The sequence below is a fragment of the Clinocottus analis genome, unplaced genomic scaffold (genome assembly GCF_023055335.1).
Source record: "Clinocottus analis isolate CAN_PGR_092001 unplaced genomic scaffold, fCliAna1.0.p SCAF_18, whole genome shotgun sequence".
NCBI classification, from domain to species: Eukaryota; Metazoa; Chordata; class Actinopteri; order Perciformes; family Cottidae; genus Clinocottus; species Clinocottus analis.
This window is the reverse complement of record NW_027175909.1, coordinates 16,098,869-16,118,868: the sequence shown is the minus strand read 5'-3', so window position 1 is coordinate 16,118,868 and position 20,000 is coordinate 16,098,869. Positions and strand designations below refer to the sequence as shown.

The 20,000-nt window shown below is 43.6% G+C and overlaps 3 protein-coding genes across 3 annotated transcripts in view; 1 reads left to right on the top strand and 2 right to left on the bottom strand.

Moving 5' to 3' along the window:
• Positions 1 to 1,359, bottom strand: part of LOC137789097 (uncharacterized) — a 1,765-nt gene extending 406 nt beyond the window's left edge. The window contains exons 1-3 of the mRNA XM_068582352.1: positions 1,269 to 1,359; positions 305 to 413; positions 92 to 166 (exon numbers count right to left, since the gene is read on the bottom strand). Of these exons, the coding sequence (XP_068438453.1) occupies positions 92 to 166; positions 305 to 413; positions 1,269 to 1,359 (275 nt within the window). The remainder of the gene's footprint in view (positions 1 to 91; positions 167 to 304; positions 414 to 1,268) is intronic.
• Positions 1,360 to 10,166: 8,807 nt separating this feature from the next.
• Positions 10,167 to 16,162, top strand: msl2b (MSL complex subunit 2b). The gene is made up of 3 exons (XM_068581340.1): positions 10,167 to 11,085; positions 12,483 to 13,711; positions 14,464 to 16,162. The coding sequence occupies exons 1-3, from the start codon at positions 10,944 to 10,946 to the stop codon at positions 14,752 to 14,754; spliced, it is 1,662 nt and encodes a 553-aa protein (XP_068437441.1). The 5' UTR covers positions 10,167 to 10,943; the 3' UTR covers positions 14,755 to 16,162.
• A 548-nt stretch (positions 16,163 to 16,710) lies between these two features.
• Positions 16,711 to 20,000, bottom strand: part of LOC137788527 (tumor necrosis factor ligand superfamily member 10-like) — a 6,916-nt gene continuing 3,626 nt past the window's right edge. The window contains exon 6 of the mRNA XM_068581378.1: positions 16,711 to 17,367. Within this exon, the coding sequence (XP_068437479.1) occupies positions 17,158 to 17,367 (210 nt within the window). The 3' untranslated portion in view covers positions 16,711 to 17,157. The remainder of the gene's footprint in view (positions 17,368 to 20,000) is intronic.

The window sequence follows — 20,000 nt, the reverse complement described above, 5'->3', positions numbered from 1 at the left end:
AAACACATGAGTCCACAGGTTCAGGAGGAGGAGGTAAGGAAAGGAGGTAAGGGCAGGAGGGAGGAGGTGAGCTGCCCCAGCATGAACCCACCTGATGGCGTTGATCTTGGGCAGGACCCAGGGAGCCGTCAGCTGACTGCAGTAAAGACTCGTCTCCGTCAGGAAGCTGCAGGCGACAAAGAAACACGACGTCAGTCCGACGGAGAAGAAGCGAACATCATCAAAGCGACACGTCGTCCTTCATCATGGACGTAAAGTCCACAGTTTCCTCCACGAATGGAGCACGGTGCGTGTCTTCACTCACATGACGGCCTTGACGCAGGGCGGGTTGTGCGGCTGCACCAGGAACCCGATGACGGCCTCCTGCGGCTCCAGCCGGCTCACGGCGGTGCAGCAGGACGCCAGCTTCTCTGCTGAGAGGACGAGGGTTACACACAGGAAGCCCCACCGCACGCCACCGACTACACAACATGCAACACACACAGGAAGCCCCAACGCACGCCACCGACTACACAACATGCAACACACACAGGAAGCCCCAACGCACGCCACCGACTACACAACATGAAACGCACACGGGGAAACTGTGGAGCCCATATTGGTATAAAAACTGTATAATTCACTTCTTCATCTACTCATAACCAGCGACATATAGTCTGATATTTCAGGGTTCATACTGTGGGAAAATCCTTAAAAAAAGTTGTGTTAAAAGTCCTGTAAATATGTTATATTCATGTGTTCATATAGTTTGAAATAATGAATCTGCTTTTAAAAGAAAGAGGCTCATAATATCAGCAGCATACATACAGGCATCTATAAAAATGTTTATTATTTTAATCAAACTATTGTCTCTCATTCATTTGAGTCATTTAAGGTTTACTGTATGCTTTGAATCCTCATTGTTAGTTTAAATACTACATTTTATCACTTTGTACTGTTTACACACATTTCACACAATGTTTTATTATAGACATTTGGTTTAAAGTCACGGACATTTGGAAAAAAACGTCATGGAAATTTGGTAAAAAGTTATGGAAATGTGTTTAAAAGTCTTGAAAATCTGATTTGAAGTCGTGTGAATTTGGTTAAAAGTTGTGGAAATCTATTGGTCAACATGTGAATCCTGATATTTACTCATCTGAACTCACATAAAACTCTTTTATAATAAAGAAAATCAAGTTTTTAAAAAGCAGAAACAGTTTGTTTAGTCTGGGTAAAATAGAACAAGACGAGTTTTCAGGTGAAAACTCTAAATGTTGATCTCTCACCTGCCGATCCGGACCGAGCCGCGGCCAGCAGCACCACGGCCAGCAGCGCGCTCTTCATCACGCTCTTCATCACGCCGCCACAGCTTTCCATCTTCAAGGAGCAGGTGATATATATATTATATTATATATATGTGTGTGTATCTGTTCTTCCTGCTGGTCTCAGAGCTGCTGGACACGGAGCTACTTAAGGCCTGAAGAAGAGGAAGCGGCTCCTGCTCCGGTTACTCATCTTCCTCCTTTCTTCTTCACGCCTCTCGCTTCGTCTCAATGAGAGGGCGGTGGGGGAGTTTCCACGACAGGAATCCCTTTCATCATCATGTTTCAGTGAAAGGAATGAGAGAATAAAGTCATAATTATGAGATAAATAGTCTTACTAGTAATATCTCATAATTTCGACTTTATTATGTTATATCTATGATAATATAACTCATAATTATGACTTTTTAACCCATAATTATGACTCTCTCTCTCTCTAAAGTGAAAGCATCTTGGTCCTCGGCGGTTTTACTGGAAAACAAAACCTAAAGGCCGAAAGTCGAGCCGCTGTTTCCTGCAACGAGGATGAAGAGAAGGAGAATGAAGAAGAGGAGGATGAAGAGGAGGAGGTGCTTTGTTCAAATAGTTTCTCATGACACATGTTGAGCCACATGGAGGATTCTTTACACAAAAGTTACACAAGGAAAGACAACACGATTATTATTAATATTATTAGTATCATTATTGTCTTTAAGTCCATATTGTGTGTGTGTGTGTGAAGATGTTCATTCTGCTGTATTTAAACCACACACTTGTCTTTCTACTCTCTCCTTCTTCCTCCCTTCTCATCCTCTTCCTCCTCAATAAAATGGATAATTCACTGTAATGTTAAAAGACGCCATGTCATGTGACAACAGAGGTCACGCTGCCGACTCACGCTCCTCGTGGCTCTGCTTCACAGGATGTGATGACATCATGGGCAGTTTCTCCCCAAAAGCAGCAGACAGGGCAGGAAGGACCTGGATGTGGTCTCACTGGTCTCACTGGTCTCACTGGTCAGCTTCCAGATAGGACGCCTCATCAGCATGTTTCACTTTTCTACTTCTTCTTTTTTTTTTTGCAGTGCAGCTCATTGATCACATGTCTTATTCACCTATATATATATATATATATATATATATATATATATATATATATATATATATATATATATATATATATATATGTATATATACATATATGTATATATATATATACATATATGTATATATATATATATACATATATGTATATATATATGTATATATATATGTATATATATGTATATATATATATATATATATATATATATATATATATACATATATATACATATATATATATATATATATATATATATATATATATACACTGTACACCTTAGCTTTGTGTCTCTCCACAATGACCGCAGTGATAAAAACACACAAACAAGTAAACCGTCACTTGTTTATTCACTCAGATTATGTTGAACAATAAGTCATAAAACGAGCAGAAGATTCAGGTTTCATCTTCTGCTCGTCTTCATCAGGACGTCAACTCTTCATCTCATATTAACCTTTGATGTCTTTAGGACACTTTAATCCCTGTGATAAGAGAGAGAGAGAGAGAGAGAGAGAGAGAGAGAGAGAGAGAGAGAGAGAGAGAGAGTGAGGGAGCGGGGGATGAGAGAGAAAAGAGAGAGATTGTTTATCTCACATTGTTTACCTCACATTGTTTATCTCACATTGTTTACCTCACATTGTTTATCTCACATTGTTTACCTCACATTGTTTATCTCACATTGTTTACCTCACATTGTTCATCTCACATTGTTTATCTCACATTGTTTACCTCACATTGTTTATCTCACATTGTTTACCTCACATTGTTTATCTCACATTGTTTACCTCACATTGTTTACCTCACATTGTTTACCTCACATTGTTTACCTCTTTTATCTTGTTTTTGATCCAGTTCGGTTTTCCTTTGACACAAATCGTCTCGTTGGACGTTGTGACTCTAGAAGCAGAGAAAAAACAACAACCAACACTTCTCGTTACAAGTGGAACCGCGTGCTGTTGATGTTGCTGTTGTTGTTGTTGTTTATTTTGCTGTTGATGTTAGACCTGAATGAACTCAAATATACAGAAACACAGGACAGTTGCTGAAACAGCGAAGGAAAGTATATTTACTGAAGTATTTCACACCTCAGAGGTACATAATGTACTTTTACTGTACTACATCTGCGTGTGTGCCTCTGCATGTGTGTGTGTGTGTGTGTGTGTGAGAGAGTGTGTGTGCGTGTGTGTGTGTGTGTGTGTGAGTGTGTGTGTGTGTGTGTGTGTGAGAGAGTGTACTCACATGATGAAGGCGTGCTTGCAGTTGAATCTCTTCACCTGTTCAGTGCATTTCTTGATTTCTTTGATTTCTTGTGAGCCTCTGAGTTCATAACAGCAGGACGGGATTATCTGTTCATCCACTGGAGAGAGAGAGAGAGAGAGAGAGAGAGAGAGAGAGAGAGAGAGAGAGAGAGAGAGAGAGAGATTATGGAATATTGAGCCACATATTTCATGCATTGAACCCATCATTACATTAATAACCATCGTCTGCTTCTTTATGTCAGTTTATTGTTTATTGTGAAAACTCTTTCATAAAGAACTAGTTAAACAAAATGATGGAATATTGAGCCACATATTTCATGCACTGAACCCATCATTACATTAATAACCACGGTTCTGGTTGGCTTCATGTTCTGTGAGCTCAAAGCGATCATCTGAAAGGATCTCTGTACCTTCTGAAGCAGAGACGAGCGTCCCGGCGGCCAGCAGCCCCATCACCAGCAGAGCCGTCCTCATCTTCAGCGACCGACTGCGTCTGTCTGCGTTCACTCGTCAGCGCCGTGTGAAGCTGAGGCTGAAGCTGAGGCTGAGGTTCAGGCTGAGTCTGAGGTTCAGGCTGAGTCTGAGGTTCAGGCTGAGGTTGAGCGTCGTGTTTCCGGAGAGACTCAGACGAGTCTGTTCATCCGAGAGATAAAGATCTAAAGTCTCTACATCTTCCAACTAAAAACACAACTTTATCAACTTTACCTTCAAGAAAGAAATTAGCACTTTAGTAGCACTTAAATATATACATTATATATATATATATATATATATATATATATATATATATATATATATATATATATATATATATATATATTATTGTATATATATTATAGTTTTCTTTGTCTCCTTTTGGACCAGGACTATGTGTGTGTGTGTGTTTGTATGTGTGTGTGTGTGTGTGTGTGTGTGTGTGTTTGTATGTGTGTGTGTGTGTGTGTGTGTGTGTGTGTGTGTGTGTGTGTGTGTGTGTGTGTGTCGTGGCCCTCTGAGTCTAACATGTTAGATATTTTGTCCTCTTTTGTCTTCAGCCTCTAAACTGAGGCATTAAAATGATTTTTGTCTCTTTTCGTTACAAAAACCCTGAAAACATAAAAGTCCTTCTGGGTGGACGTCACGTGCTGCTGAGAAGCAGCTGCACGTACAAACACCTCTTCCTCTTCCTCTTCCTCTCCTGTGGTCGTGCAGCTCAGTGATGGTTGTGCTGTTCTTCATACTTCTGCTCTCAGTGGTTCCATCATCTCTCACATTCAGAACAAACTACCGTTAAATTTAAATAATTACATAAAACCTGTAACCTCAAAAATCTTGCCGTCACTTTTACGTGCAAACACTTTTCTGTTAATAAATACACTTTATAAAGTTGGATTTCATTCATAAACACCTCTATGTAACTATCTGAGTCTGTAGTCTGAGTCTGATAAGGTATGACATAACCTTAGTGGATATATATATATGTGTGGGTATGGGTATATATATATATATATTTATATATTGTGACGTCTCGAGAGGTCGGGATCATGAGGTGAGGCGTTGGTACACAAATAAAGACAGGCGAGGGTTTCTTTAACTTAAAGTTTCTGTATTTAAATAGTTCTTAACCAAAAAATGAACTTGATTCCAACCACAGTTGTTGTACCAAACAAACAAACATAAGTCCTTCTGTCTTCCACCTCACACCAGCTCTCCTCAGGCTCATCAGCTTCATCCTTTTCAGCTGTGCAGCCGCCTTCCCCTGCCTGCACTGCTGAGTGGGACTTGTAGTCTTTGTCGCTGGGATGTCATGCTGGTTGTAGTCCTTGCTGCAACCAGCGGGAAGGAATGTACCTCCCATTGATGACCATTCCTCTTATGACATCAAAATATATATATATGTATATTAGTACCTGAAAAGTCCAAGTGAAGCCGGGCTGTTTCGTTTGCCTCCTTCGACTTCTCAGAATGCTTTTTTTTTTTTTTCTTACACATCACACGTTTTAAGGCGGGAAATATGCAGATTTTAAAATCCCAGTTTGCCCCAATCCGAGCATGTTTATGCATAAAGCTTATAACTTTACCTTCTTTGAAGCAAACCACACAGTTTTTTGACTAAAATCCTTAGTTACAGGCCAAGGCTTTGTTTTATTGTGATATTTCTTTTGCAGATTCAGGTCATTATCTTTCCAGAGACGAGTGTTGTTGTTGTTGTTGTTGTTGTTGTTGTTGTTGTTGTTGTTGTTGTTGTTGTTTAGGCCTTTCACCGTGGAGTTGAAAACACTCAGAGCGGCTCGAAAACATATTGTTGGGAAATCTTTTTTAAATAATGCCAGGTGTAGTAATGATCACAATGTGGTGCAATTTATTTATTTATTTTCAATCTTTTCACGAATAAATTAAAAATGATATAAAATAACACAGGTATTAGAGCTCATTGGGGTTCATATCTCTACTTGAACAGACTGTGCAGGTGAACTTGGGCCTCGAAAGGTTAATAAATCCATTTCACATGAGTTGCTTTTGCTTCTAAGTTTAAAAAAAAATAACAAACTCTGCCATCAACTTTTCAAAAATAATGCTTCACATTTCAGTTTTCATAGCTGTGTATGTTAAATACAAAAATAACTTAGATTTTAAATAATAAGATATTAAAGAATAAATAGTTCAGCAAAAAATGCTATAGCTGCTGGAACGTTGTTGGTTTTTTGTCTTCATGACTTCACTTCTCTTAAAACGAAAGATCGGGACGACAGCGTAGTTTTCCCTGCAGAGAAGGAGAGGAAACAAGGAGAGGAAACAAGGAGAGGAAACAAAGAAATTTACAAATAGACACGGCCTTAAAAAAAAAAAGTGTTTTAGGAATTGTGTTTGCACCAGCTACACGTTTAAAGGACAAAGTGTCGATGTCAATGTCATGAAACTTCATATTCCTATACTCAGTATTGATTATTGGATCACTTGATCGGAAATCAGACAAAAGTCTCTAATCTGATCGGCCTTTTTCTCAATATTTTTTAGTATAATGAAGTAGAACATGCTCAAGTGAAGTACAAGTACCTCACAATTGGGATATTATTTCTTGCCTGAATGTTATTTTTCAGTGATTTGAGTGAAAGTCACGAGAGGCAGAACTTCGCGACCCAGAACTGGATTCTCTGGTATTTACCGTGACTTCCTGTTAGCTAAGTGCTAAACTCATAGCGACGCTCTGAGCTGATTCTCACCGTGGATATCTCCGCTCTGAGCCACTCCGCCTCCGGTTTGACGCACCAGCGGCCCCTCTTGTTCACGATGCTGCAAAACAGAGAGTAAAATGTAGATTTTTAAGAAAAAAAATCACTTTTGTAGCATATTGTGATCATAACTATGAACATCCAGCTTGATATGACCCAGATTCTCCAAGAAGGCCTCCTGGAGCGGTCCCGGGTTTTTCAAACTGTCTGGTTCAGGGTCTTAACAACAGCTCACATACCAATAAGGCATATTTTTTGGAAAGATTAAGACCTAAAGAATCGGAAACTACAAAGAAAATCACAATCCAACGAAGCATTGGCATGTTAGGAAGGAGTTTCAGTTAAAAACTCTGTTGTTCGGTTCAAAAATGGAAAAATTACTTATTTTATACCAAAACATTGTATGGTTGGGGCATGCTGGGTATTGAAATGTTCAGCAGCTTCCACATGCGATATCTGACGGGCTTTTAGAAATGTGCGCAGACGAGCGAGGACTCAGGACTCAGAAACGTGCAGAAAAAATATATATATATATATGTGACTTTACAGGTAGTAATAGGAGTTATAATCACATGTGATGCTTACAGGAAGGAGTTATTATCACATGTGATGCTTACAGGAAGGAGTTATTATCACATGTGACGCTTACAGGAAGGAGTTATTATCACATGTGATGCTTACAGGAAGGAGTTATTATCACATGTGACGCTTACAGGAAGGAGTTATTATCACATGTGACGCTTACAGGAAGGAGTTATTATCACATGTGATGCTTACAGGAAGGCGTGGCCGCAGTTCTTTCGGGGTTTCTGCTCATAACACTCTCTGATGATGTGAATCTTCCTGGAGCTGAAGTTGCTGCAACAAGGAACAATCTGACCGGAGGAGTCGGCTGCGAACACATGGAGAGGAAACATTCTTTATTCAGCACTGCGTCACTAATTCACATCTTTAAAAATAACATTTCTGAAAACATCTTGAAAAACAACCTATTTTTCTACCCTTTTCCTCTAAAATGTCCTCCCCAAACTAAAAAGTGTGTGTCTCTGCAGCCACTAGGGCCGTTTGAATGATGTTGTGTTATAATAAAAGGAACACGTGAGATGTTGTTCAGATGTGTAAATATCAGTCTACATGTTTCTGGTTAAGAATAAATGAAGATGACACACAGAAAGAAATGAAAAGGTTTCAGGTCCAACTATAAAAAATCACTTTCAGGATGATGATTAGTTTGAAATGATGCAGCTGTAAAGTCCAAATAACCCAAACCATAACACAACATGTGAACATTCTCTCTGCAGAACAAAGTAAGAGAGAGTTTAGTCCAGAGAACATTCAGGCGAGGTCACATTGAACCTCCAATAATCCCAATGGATCCAATGGCCCCAATGGCATTAGACCCATTGGATCCATTGGGACTATTGGACCCATTGGGGCTATTGGGGCTATTTAAATTTGAATTTTCTTATCTGCCAAACCATATATTTCACTTGTACATTACTTATGGTGTTCAATACCTCCACATACAGCAGTTTGGGGCATTTTTTTTCATAAAACAAGCTATGATTAACAGTTTCATATGACAATCACTCAGTCTATTATTTTTTTAAACGTGAGATATTGAGCCTCATAATGCATTACAGATGTAATCCTTCAGTCAGTAAGTAGTTATTAAAAGTATTCTGCATTCTGTAAGACGGTAATGCCAAGTCAGAAAATACATTTCTCAGAGCCCAAAGGAACATTTTTAAATTCCTTCCCAAATATATTCAGTTTATGAACATAAACGCAGGAGAAAATCAGGAAATGATCACATTTAGGAGAAAAACAGTACGTTTTCTTTTTATAAAACGATACGTTTTTGATCCTGACGTCGTTTCTGTTTTCTATTCAAATTCCAGAAGACAGAAGACGGTTCCCCGTGAAGGAGCTTTACCTTGTGAGGCAGAGAGAAGCATCAGGGCCGCCAGGGCAGCGAGCAACGTCCACACCTGCATGTCTCCGATGTTAATGATGGTGATGATGATGATGATGGTGGTGATGGTGGTGATGGTGGTGATGGTGGTGATGCTGATGGTGGTGAGCCGGAGCAGTTGGGCTTTTATACTGAAGCTCCGCACAAAAAGAGGAAGTCTTGCTGTCGTGCAGAATGTTCCATGGAAATATTTACGCTGCGGCGATGACAAGACGCACACAGAGTGTGTCCGTCATGTGTGTCCGTCATTTGTGTCCATATATGGACATCTATGTCCATATGTGTCCGTCATGTGTGTCCATATATGGACATCTATGTTCATATATGTCAGCGTGTGTTCATGTGTCCATCGTGTGTGTCCTTATGTGTCCATGTGTGTCCATGTGTCCATCATGTGTGTCCATATGTGTCCATGTGTGTCCATCATGGGTGTCCATACATGTCCATATATGTTAATGTATCATTTTAGATATTGTGCTTTTTTAAAAATTATATTCTATTTGTTTTATATATTGTGCACATTTTGTATTAGTTCATAAATGTTTGTTTTTTTGGTATTTCATGTGAGCAAGAACACGGGAATCACCCAAACTCACAGACATGTTCAGAGACACACTAATAATACTTCCCATAGACATATAGTATTTATTTTTAAACATCCGTTGTTCCCGTAATATCCTCAGAAACAGTCATAGCGGCGCGAGACGCTGCTGAGGAACCCGAAAGAGGAATTACTCACAGACAGGAATGCAGCCGAATTATTTAAAGACCATTTCTGAGGTTGACGTGGCGTCCCTTGAAGGGGCCGCGTCCCTTTCATCTGCAGATAGACTGGACTGTTGCATGCATCAGAAGAAAAAATTAAACACAGAAAAATTAAAAGTTTTGTGCTGTCAAGAAATACAAAATCATATAAAACTCTGAATTTAAGTTGATATTTTTGAGATTATTATTATTATTATTGAATAATTATCACCTGTACTATTAATGAGTATTTAAAAAAATGTTTTTTTTACAAATCATAAGTTCAGAGAAAGCAATGACGGAGGAGTTTCTCAGAAATTACATTCATGAATGAGTGTTTATTAATGGGAAGTTGTTGTGCAACTGCATAGAAAGTGAGATAAACTGTGACTCACTTTTTTATTTTTAAATAAAAGTATAAAAAAAAACTTCATATCACACACATATTCACATATTATGTTCACACCAACAACGTCTGCGGGTGATTTATTTCTTTTATTTACATCGTCCATCGTTTCTTTTTTTTTAAATTAGCCGCGTTACACGAGTTCTCGCGAGATCTGGAGAACAGCGCCCCCTTGTTTGCGTGTGCGGTAAAGCGCCAGAACCCGTACCGAGGAATACTCCACGATAGCAAAAGGTACACACAAATAAACGGATTTAATTCACTTGAGAAGAATGCAGGAGGCTGTTTTTCCCGGTTCCCCCCGCCGCGTTTCCACCGAGGCAAGACTTCCGCGAGACTTCCGCTAATCCCGTGAAGAGGAGGGGGGGCTAGCGGCCTGCTTTTGTAGCGGCTACCCGGTGCAACTCGGGCGGCCCCGCGCCGTCACCAGAGCCCGGTGCCTCCGGCCTGTTTTTTGTGTTGTTGTTTTTTTTTCCTCCAACACAAGCCGCCTCCCTTGAAGCAACCCTCCCCGCGGACAGCCGCGACACAACAGCGGGGCCTGATGGGGCTGCTGCGCCGCCTTCGCGCTGCAGGAGGCCAGCGGGAGTTTCTGCAGCTCGCTCTGCAGATAGGAAGTCAAAAGTGCACGGAACCGAGCCGAACCGACCCGGACGAGCCCACGGGGGGATTCGACGCGTTTCGGGGATGAGTAGCCTCGGTTGCCGCACGCGCAGGCTGCCGCAAACGTTGGATTTACCGATCTGACGCCAGCTGCGCCCGTCTATGCGCTCGTCAAAGCCACCAGACTCCATTGATAAAAACGGCGATTCTGGGATTTTAGCGCACGGGGCGCGGGGAGGTCTGTCAGTTTGGGTCTCTTTTGTGTTTGTTGTGTGACTTTTAACGTTTCGGTGTAACCCGGACACCCCCCCACACCACCACCCTGGAGGGGCGGGGGGAGGGGGACAGGCAGCAGTGGAGATGAACCCGGTGAATGCGACCTCTCTCTACGTGTCCGCGAGCCGGTCGGTGCTGCAGTGCGACCCCCGAGACCCCCGGGCCCTGGCGGAGCTCTGCAAGCTGCTGCCGTTTTTCCGCCAGTCCCTGTCCTGCTTGGTCTGCGGTAAGTGTGTGTGTGTGCGGTAAGTGTGTGTGTGTGCGTGTGTGTGTGTGGTGTTTTATTGTATTGAATGTGATAGGAATACGTGCGTAAAAGGGCTGTGTTTGGGGGCTGGGTGACACGCGTTGTTGTCAGCTGTGGAAGCGAGCCTTTAAAAAACGCCGCGTTCAAGTGCAGTCGGAAATATCCCCATCGACACTTTTTACTGTAGTACATGCTGCGGGAAATGTTCAGTTTGAGCTACTTCAATTACATTTGACTGCTCTACATTTATTTGGTGGTCATTAATTAATTGTTAATGTATATTGACGATTTGCAAAACGTTTATTTTGCTGAACAAAAATATTCATACGTGTTATATAAGTTTTTATGTATTTATTTATAATTGTTAATGTGGGAAAATAAATGGAAAAACCTTTTAAAGGCAATTAATTAAAAGCAGACAAATGAAAATAAAAATGCAACAATATAATAACATGGTGAACTTTAATTTATTCATTCTTAAAAAAAAAACAGTGATATAAACACATGGAGACGGTTTTAAGAAGTGATGTATGGCGCTTAATACTATTCTATTCCCCCAGGTAAAAAAATATCTGTATATTTCCTCCACCGTTGTGTTTGTGAAGTCTAGAAGCTGCCGTTTCCGCGGCGCCCTGAACACACTGTGTGCTCTCAGCAACTCCCATCATGACACACCCCCCTCTGAGGGCCTTCCTTTGGTTTGTGGTGAACAGCAGTCTGTGCACCCTGATCCTCCTCTTCCTCCTCTGCCTCCTCCACCCGACATGCAAAACACATTTAACATTTAAACACACACAAACACACACTTAACCTGCGTTTAGCACAAAGTGGGAGGAGCAAAGCAGCTCATGCTTGATTTATTTGGAGCGTTTCATGTGTAATGCAGCAGGTCTCTCTCTGCTGGGTGAGTGGATGTATTACCCCCACTGATAATAAACCAGTAAAAAAAGATAAAATCACGCTTTTATTAGTCCTGCAGACTCGCAGCAGCATTGTAGAAAGTGTGACAAGATTAAAAACGAGCCAATAAATAAGCAAAATATCCCACAATAACTGACATCTACTATCTAGCTATCGAAGAAAGAAAAAAAATCAGCGGTAAATGTAGGTTTTGTGCGTGCGCTGGCTCATCAGACGGAGGCTGTTCCTCATGAATGAGCCTCGTGCAGCTGCTGAGGAAGCTCCTCTCAAAGAGCGGCTGTCATGCCGTCTGGCAGGACGCCCGTGAGGAAGTTCAGGAAGCTGCGAAAACCCACAAAGGAGGAAGTTTGTAAATCCCAAACGTTATGAGCTCCTAGTAGACGGAGGAGAAGGGGTTGTGTTCCATACCTGTGGTGACGTTTCCTTTGCCTTTGCACCCTCCCTCCCGTCTGCAGGCGACCTGCTGCAGGACCCCATCGCCCCCACCGACTCGGCATGCCAGCACTATGTGTGCCGCGGCTGCAGAGGCCGGCGGATGCAGCTGAAGCCGTCCTGCAGCTGGTGTAAGGACTACTCCCGCTTCCAGGAGAACCGGCAGCTGTCCCTGCTGGTGCGCTGCTACCGGAAGCTGTGCCTGTACATCACGCAGTCGCCGCTCGCCGCGCACATAGCCGACGCCGCCGGCGACTCGCCGGAGCTCCGGGCCATCCTGGACGAGGGCCTCACGCTGGCCGAGGGCGAGCCGGAGGCCGAGGACGCCGGCGCCGCCGCCCCGGACTTGGCCGAGGAGCCGAGCCCCGCCGGCATGAACGGGCTGCTCGACTGCAACGGCCCGCTGGGCGACGCGGGCGGAGGCGTCGCCCGGCAGGAAGGCTTCTCGGAGGAGGTGCCGGTGAGCGTCGCGGCGGCGCGGGAGGCGGGGCTCTGTGACATCACGCCTCTCGGGGAGGACTTGCGGCCCGGCGGGGGCCCGTTGCTGTTGAGCGTGGAGGAGGTGCTCCGGACTCTGGAGACGGACCCCGAGCCGGAGCCGGAGCCAGACCCCCGGCCCAACGGGGCGCACTGCCTCCCTGACTCCTCCCACCTCCTCCCCTCCCTCAGCCCCCGCCCCCTCCAGCCTCCCCCGCAGCCCTCCGCCGTCCTCCCCCACGCGCCCCCTCGGTTCCACCGCAAGCGCTCCCGCTCGGAGAGCGACAGCGAGAAGCTGCGGCCCCTCCCCATCGCCGCCCTCCTGCGGGCGCTGCCGCCGCCCCTCGGCGCCAACGGCTCCGCCCACCACCCGGACCTAGACGCCACCGTCGGGCAGGAACCCAAGTTCCCTTTAGCACCCCCGCACTCCCTCCCCCACCTGGCCCCGGTGCCCAACGGCGGCCCCCCCAAGGTGGGCAAGACGGTGCTCGTCTCCAACAAGGCGCCGAAAAAGCCCGCGGAGCACCACGGGGGCCCCAAGAAGGCCTACGCCAAGGCACGGCAAGGGACCCCCAAGCCCCGCACGCAACCCCGCGACAGACTGCCGCCCCACCCTCACCCTCACCCCCACCCGCTGACGCACCCGCCCAGCCCCTCGAAGCCGCTGTATAAAAAGCCGGCGGAGAAGAAGGGCTGCAAGTGCGGCCGAGCCACCCAGAACCCGTCGGTGTTGACCTGCAGGGGGCAGCGCTGCCCCTGCTACTCCAACCGCAAGGTGAGCAACCACCCGCCCTCACGCAATGTTAGCGCCCCTGGTCGCCTCACAGGGAGAGAGCTAAGTGGAGGTCGACCTCGACGCCGTCGCTTTTAAAACAACCACAGCGCCCTTTTTATTAGAGTCTCGTCTTCAGGGCCGTCTCCCACTCGCTTCAGCTCAAATATCTGCATCTGCATCAATATTCTATCTGTTTGAAATATTCTGGAGGACAAAAAAATAATTTCTGACTACTTTTGCCGTTTTGCAAATATATAAGTGAATCACTTTAATATCTATTTATTCATTTCCTGTAAATGTTTCCTAATTCTTTTTTACGTGGTTAAATATTGTTTTAAATGTCAATGAAATCTCTGTTTATTGGTCACATGACTGTTGATCGGATGAGTCGATCGTGACGTTGTAGAGTTTAATATTTGTAATAAAACAATTAAAGTAAACGGTTTAATTTTGGCTGAGATTTTAAACGAGACGATGAGAATAAAACGTTTTCTTTACGCTTGGTTTTAGTCGCTTTTTGTGCTCCTCACACGTGATGTGTTCAAGGACCGTCGGAAAGATGGAAATCTGACGATAATTTTTTAAATTCATTTATTTATTTAGTTTTTACAGCTTTTGCAATTTGCTTAAAGAAAAACATGTTTAACAATTCACCTTCTTGACCTTCTTGACCTTTTCACCATGTGACGGTTTACTTTGATGACGTCATGTTGTTGTTGTTGTTGTTAATGTTGTTGTTGTCTTCCCCTCAGGCGTGTCTGGACTGCATCTGCCGCGGCTGCCAGAACTCCTACATGGCCAACGGCGAGAAGAAGCTGGAGGCGTTCGCCGTGCCGGAGAAAGCCCTGGAGCAGACGCGCCTCACGCTGGGCATCAACCTCACGAGCATCGCGGCGGCGGCGCTCCGCGGCCCGGCCGCCAGCTCCACCCTCCTCAACGTCACCACGGCGACGGGGGCGCCCGTCACGGCCGCCTTCCTGTCGGGGGCGGGGCACGACGGCCGGGGCTTCGACGAGTCGCTGGAGATGCGGTTCGACTGCTAAAGGGTCTCGACCCCTCGACCGTTAACGCATATCAACCCCCTCCCCCGCCCGCCAGCTGGGCGTTGGTTGGTTCTCCAGCTGGGCGTTGGTTCTCCAGCTGGGCGTTGGTTGGTTCTCCAGCTGGGTGTTGGTTGGTTCTCCAGCTGGGCATTAGTTCTCCAGCTGGGCATTGGTTATCCAGCTGGGCATTGGTTCTCCAGCTGGGCATTAGTTCTCCAGCTGGGCATTGGTTCTCCAGCTGGGCGTTGGTTGGTTCTCCAGCTGGGCATTGGTTGGTTCTCCAGCTGGGCGTTGGTTGGTTCTCCAGCTGGGCGTTGGTTGGTTCTCCAGCTGGGCGTTGGTTGGTTCTCCAGCTGGGCGTTGGTTGGTTCTCCAGCTGGGCATTGGTTGGTTCTCCAGCTGGGCATTGGTTCTCCAGCTGGGCGTTGGTTGGTTCTCCAGCTGGGCGTTGGTTGGTTCTCCAGCTGGGCGTTGGTTCTCCAGCTGGGCGTTGGTTCTCCAGCTGGGTGTTGGTTCTCCAGCTGGGCGGAGCCAAAACAAGGCAGCTACAGAAACAGTGAGGGTGACGATGAAGAGTTGCCCAAAACTGGTCTAGCATTAAGACCCAGAGGAGGAGGAGGAGGAGGATGAGGAGCAAGAGGGTTAGAGTGTGTGTGCGTGAGTGCGTGCATGCGTGTGTGAGTGTGTGTGTGTGTGTGTGTGTGTGTGGAAGTGGAAGGGTTTTGTTTGCAGGAACGAAGACGTCTTCATCATCATCTTCATCACAGACTGGTGTAATTTATATGAAAATAACTTTTTGTACGCAGACGAATCGGTTTCCATTTCAGAGGACACTTCATGAGACATTTTATAAGTTACATTAAATAAAACAAAACCAATGGAGGACGTTGAGGGGGTGGAGCCAGAGGGGGCGAGGTCAGAGGGGGCGGGGCCAGAGCCACCTGCATTCAACCAGAATATTTTCACACAGAACAAAAAAAAGGTTGATTTTTATTTTGTCATTTCAGCTTGAAACAAAAAAAAGGAAGAAAAACACCTACATCTACAATAATGTTATTGTTATTATCTATTTCGCTGCGAGAAACAGGAAGTGAACTTAACACCAGCAGCGTTGTGCGTGAAGCAGTTTGTGAGACTTTGGTTGAAGCCCCGCCCCCGTTTGTTCACATGTTGTTGTTGTTGTTATTGTTTCTGGAAGCTACACACGTGCTGCTAAACACCACAGAGGACACCAGAAGGAGAGCCCCTCCCCCGTCTCTTTGTTGATTTTTATTAAGTTGCGTCAACATTTTCAGTATTTATTGTCTGTCGATCTCCAAACGTATGTTTTATTATTTTATTTTTATTTTGTGTTCTCCCTCGGGGCATTTAAATACCTGTAATATAACTGTAACATATTTCCACAAAAAAGAAAGAAAATGAAAAACCAACAGAAATGTGTGTGTGATTTTTATTATTTAAAAAAAAAAAAAGAAAATTTGCTGGATGTCATTGCGTCAGATGAACACTTGAGGGCAGCAAAACTTTTCTTTTATTTAGTGATTCCACCAAAAAAAAGTTTTCCAACGTGGTTCATCTGTCTATGAGGACGGGAGAAATAATCACACAATATTTACATCTTTATACAAACGCAGATAATTTCTAATGTTCAGTTGATTAAAGAGGTCCTAGAGACAGAACCGGTTTGCTCTGAAATCAGTAAGATGGATCGAGTGTTTTGTGACATTACGGAGCCTCGAGTTCACCATCTTTCGTTTTGTTAGTCTGTTACCTAAATGTATTGAAGAAGACTCGAGAATGAGACGTAAACTCATGTTTACAATGTTTACTGAGGGAATAAATCAAGAGAAGTAGAGTCATTTTCTAACTTCTATACAACCAGAGGAGCCGCCCCCTGGTGGTCAAGAGAGAGAATGCATCTTTAACACATGATGCATAGACTTCTATACAACCAGAGGAGTCGCCCCTGGTGGTCAGGAGAGAGAATGCATCTTTAACACATGAAGCATAGACTTCTATACAACCAGAGGAGTCGCCCCCTGGTGGTCAGAAGAGAGAATGCAGCTTTAATTTGTTCAACTTGTCGTATTTGGAGGTTGCTGCCTGTAGTTGGCGCTACAGCTCAATTCCTTTTTGCATTTTTTGCGCTGTATAACAGCTGAGAAACAAACAAACAAAAACACGGCATCTGGCCAAACTCCATCAACTTTAATACACTCCAATACAAAAATCATCCCCATCAACTCTTCTTCTCCGAACACAAAGTGTTAAATCTCTTTTCCGTCTGTGATCCTGGAAAAGAAGAAAGACGAACTTCCACCCGTGACGCCCCGTTGCAGTTTTTCCATTTGGGTTCATTTTTAGGGGAAGTCTGTTTGTTTCTTAAGTCCCGCCTCCCGGCGCCTAGCTGATGAGAAACGCCCCAAAGAAGCTGCTCTTCTCGTCCATGTCCACGGCGGAGGCGTTGGTCACGGTGACGAACAGCCGGTCGCCGGCGCCGAGCGGGAACAAACCGCCCTGGTGGGCCGAGTACAGAGAGAACTCGGAGCCCCGGGACCAGCAGGAGGTCCGGCTCGTCTTCATCAGCAGGATGGGGATCGGGTACGAGCCCATCTGGCGGCAGAGGGGACAGGTGAGTCAGGAATGAAGCGTTCAAAGACCAACTCACTGAGTACCAGCCTCGTGATCAGAGAATAGAGAAGCCCCGCCCCTTTCCCCGCCCTCCCATGGGAACTTATACATATATATATATTTAAATATATATACATTTAAATATATATATATTTAAATATATATATATTTAAATATATATATTTAAATATATATATATATTTAAATATATATATATATGTATATAAATAAATATAAATATATATATTTAAATGTATATATATATTTATATATATTTAAATATATATACACATACATATACACACAAAGACAAATATTTATGTTTTGTAAATTTAAAAGCTAATTTGGCAACGACAAGAAAGTTTGTCATATGAATTAGTTTTGTGTGAAATCGTCTCCAACATGGTTGTTAGCTCGGCATGCTAGCTAGCTAGCGAGCTAACTTTGCTGCGTTTCAAGTCCGAATCCAAAGCGGGATCAGAAGCTATTCATTCTTTCACTTTGACGTTTATGTTCCTTCTGAACTAAACTGGTTCTTCTCTCTGCAACTGACTGATGAGCAACGTTGTCGGATCACTTTTGTTTTTTTTTGGCGCAATTTATTTGCACGTAGATTTTTTATTTCATTGTAAATACTTTCACATAGAATGTAAATATCATACATTTTACTGCTGCATGAAAGGCATCAAGCAATAAAATGAAAAACAACAACAACAACAACGAGCCCCTGGTTCTACAAAAGAGCAAACTATCACTTTATCACTCTCTAGAACAGAGACACTTCTTCTGTTCTTGCCTTTCACAATAAAAGCCCCAGACGTACACACACACACACACACACACACACACACACACACACACACACACACACACACACTCTCGCGTGTGTGTGAATCTACTCGAAGCTTTTATTGAAGAAGCGCTGCGGCTTTTGCGTAATTCACATCGCTGCCGGTGTGATTATTATTTTGAGACGGGTATTTCTTCCTCTTCCTCCTCCTCCTCCTCCTCCCGGTGTTCGCTTGATTAACAAAAACATTCTCCACTGACGCTTTCCAAGAGTTCAGCTCAAGGGAAATGAAACCCTCCGTAGAAATCTCTTTTTCTAAAAACAACATGGCCGAAAAGACCCGAGACCAAAGAGATGGACGACGGCTTCAGGCCGCTTTCACAAAACCTGCTTTTCTTCATGAAAACATCACATTTGGTCTTCGTTTAAATTCTTCGACGGCACATCTGTGATCCAAATGTAACACACAAAGCACAAGAAATGCTGCGTCATTAAAAACCCTTTGTGTCCATGTTCATAACGAGCGTTCTGGCGCTCAGACGTCTGATCAAACTTTAAGTAAACGGAGACATGAACTGTTCATCGAGCTGATGACACTCGTTAGCTTTCACTTCGAGTCAAATGGATCTCGTTTTATCTGACGTAGCAGATTGTTGTTGGACGTCGTCTATGAAGCTTTTTCCCGCCAGAAAAAGACGATGAAGATAATAAAAATGTCTCCGTGGTGAGTCGTCATGATCGTCGTCAAAAAAGTCATTTTTACAGTTTGGAGCTTGAACGCACCGCCATGTAAATGCCTCCGTACATTAGCTGTTAGCTACTAGCGGTTAGCTGTTAGCTACTAGCGGTTAGCTCTGTCATTTCATGGAGAGAAATGATGGGACTGAATTACAACATGAGAGACGTCCATTAGTTACTCGCTCACCTTTAGGATAACACTTGATATTGTTAATATTGTTGTTGTTATTATTGTTGTTGTTTATGTTGTTATTGTGGTTGATACTATTGTTGCTGTTGATATTGTTGTTACCTTCTTGTAGTCATACTGCAGTATAAGTACCTTCTTGTAGATGTACTGCAGTATAAGTACCTTCTTGTAGTCATACTGCAGTATAAGTACCTTCTTGTAGTCGTACTGCAGTATAAGTACCTTCTTGTAGACGTACTGCAGTATAAGTACCTTCTTGTAGACATATTGAAGTATAAGTACCTTCTTGTAGACATATTGCAGTATAAGTACCTTCTTGTAGACGTACTGCAGTATAAGTACCTTCTTGTAGACGTACTGCAGTATAAGTACCTTCTTGTAGACATATTGAAGTATAAGTACCTTCTTGTAGACATATTGCAGTATAAGTACCTTCTTGTAGACGTACTGCAGTATAAGTACCTTCTTGTAGACGTACTGCAGTATAAGTACCTTCTTGTAGACGTACTGCAGTATAAGTACCTTCTTGTAGACATATTGCAGTATAAGTACCTTCTTGTAGACGTACTGCAGTATAAGTACCTTCTTGTAGACATATTGAAGTATAAGTACCTTCTTGTAGACGTACTGCAGTATAAGTACCTTCTTGTAGACATATTGCAGTATAAGTACCTTCTTGTAGACGTACTGCAGTATAAGTACCTTCTTGTAGACATATTGCAGTATAAGTACCTTCTTGTAGACGTACTGCAGTATAAGTACCTTCTTGTAGACGTACTGCAGTATAAGTACCTTCTTGTAGACATATTGCAGTATAAGTACCTTCTTGTAGACGTACTGCAGTATAAGTACCTTCTTGTAGACATATTGAAGTATAAGTACCTTCTTGTAGACGTA

What these genes read in the sequence shown, in the direction of transcription:
- msl2b (XM_068581340.1), top strand. Translation starts at nt 10,944, where the DNA reads ATGAACCCGGTGAATGCGACCTCTCTCTACGTGTCCGCGAGCCGGTCG. An exon ending in CCTGTCCTGCTTGGTCTGCG is followed by an intron (nt 11,086 to 12,482) that starts GTAAGTGTGTGT and finishes TCCCGTCTGCAG; the next exon opens with GCGACCTGCTGCAGGACCCC. An exon ending in CCTGCTACTCCAACCGCAAG is followed by an intron (nt 13,712 to 14,463) that starts GTGAGCAACCAC and finishes TCTTCCCCTCAG; the next exon opens with GCGTGTCTGGACTGCATCTG.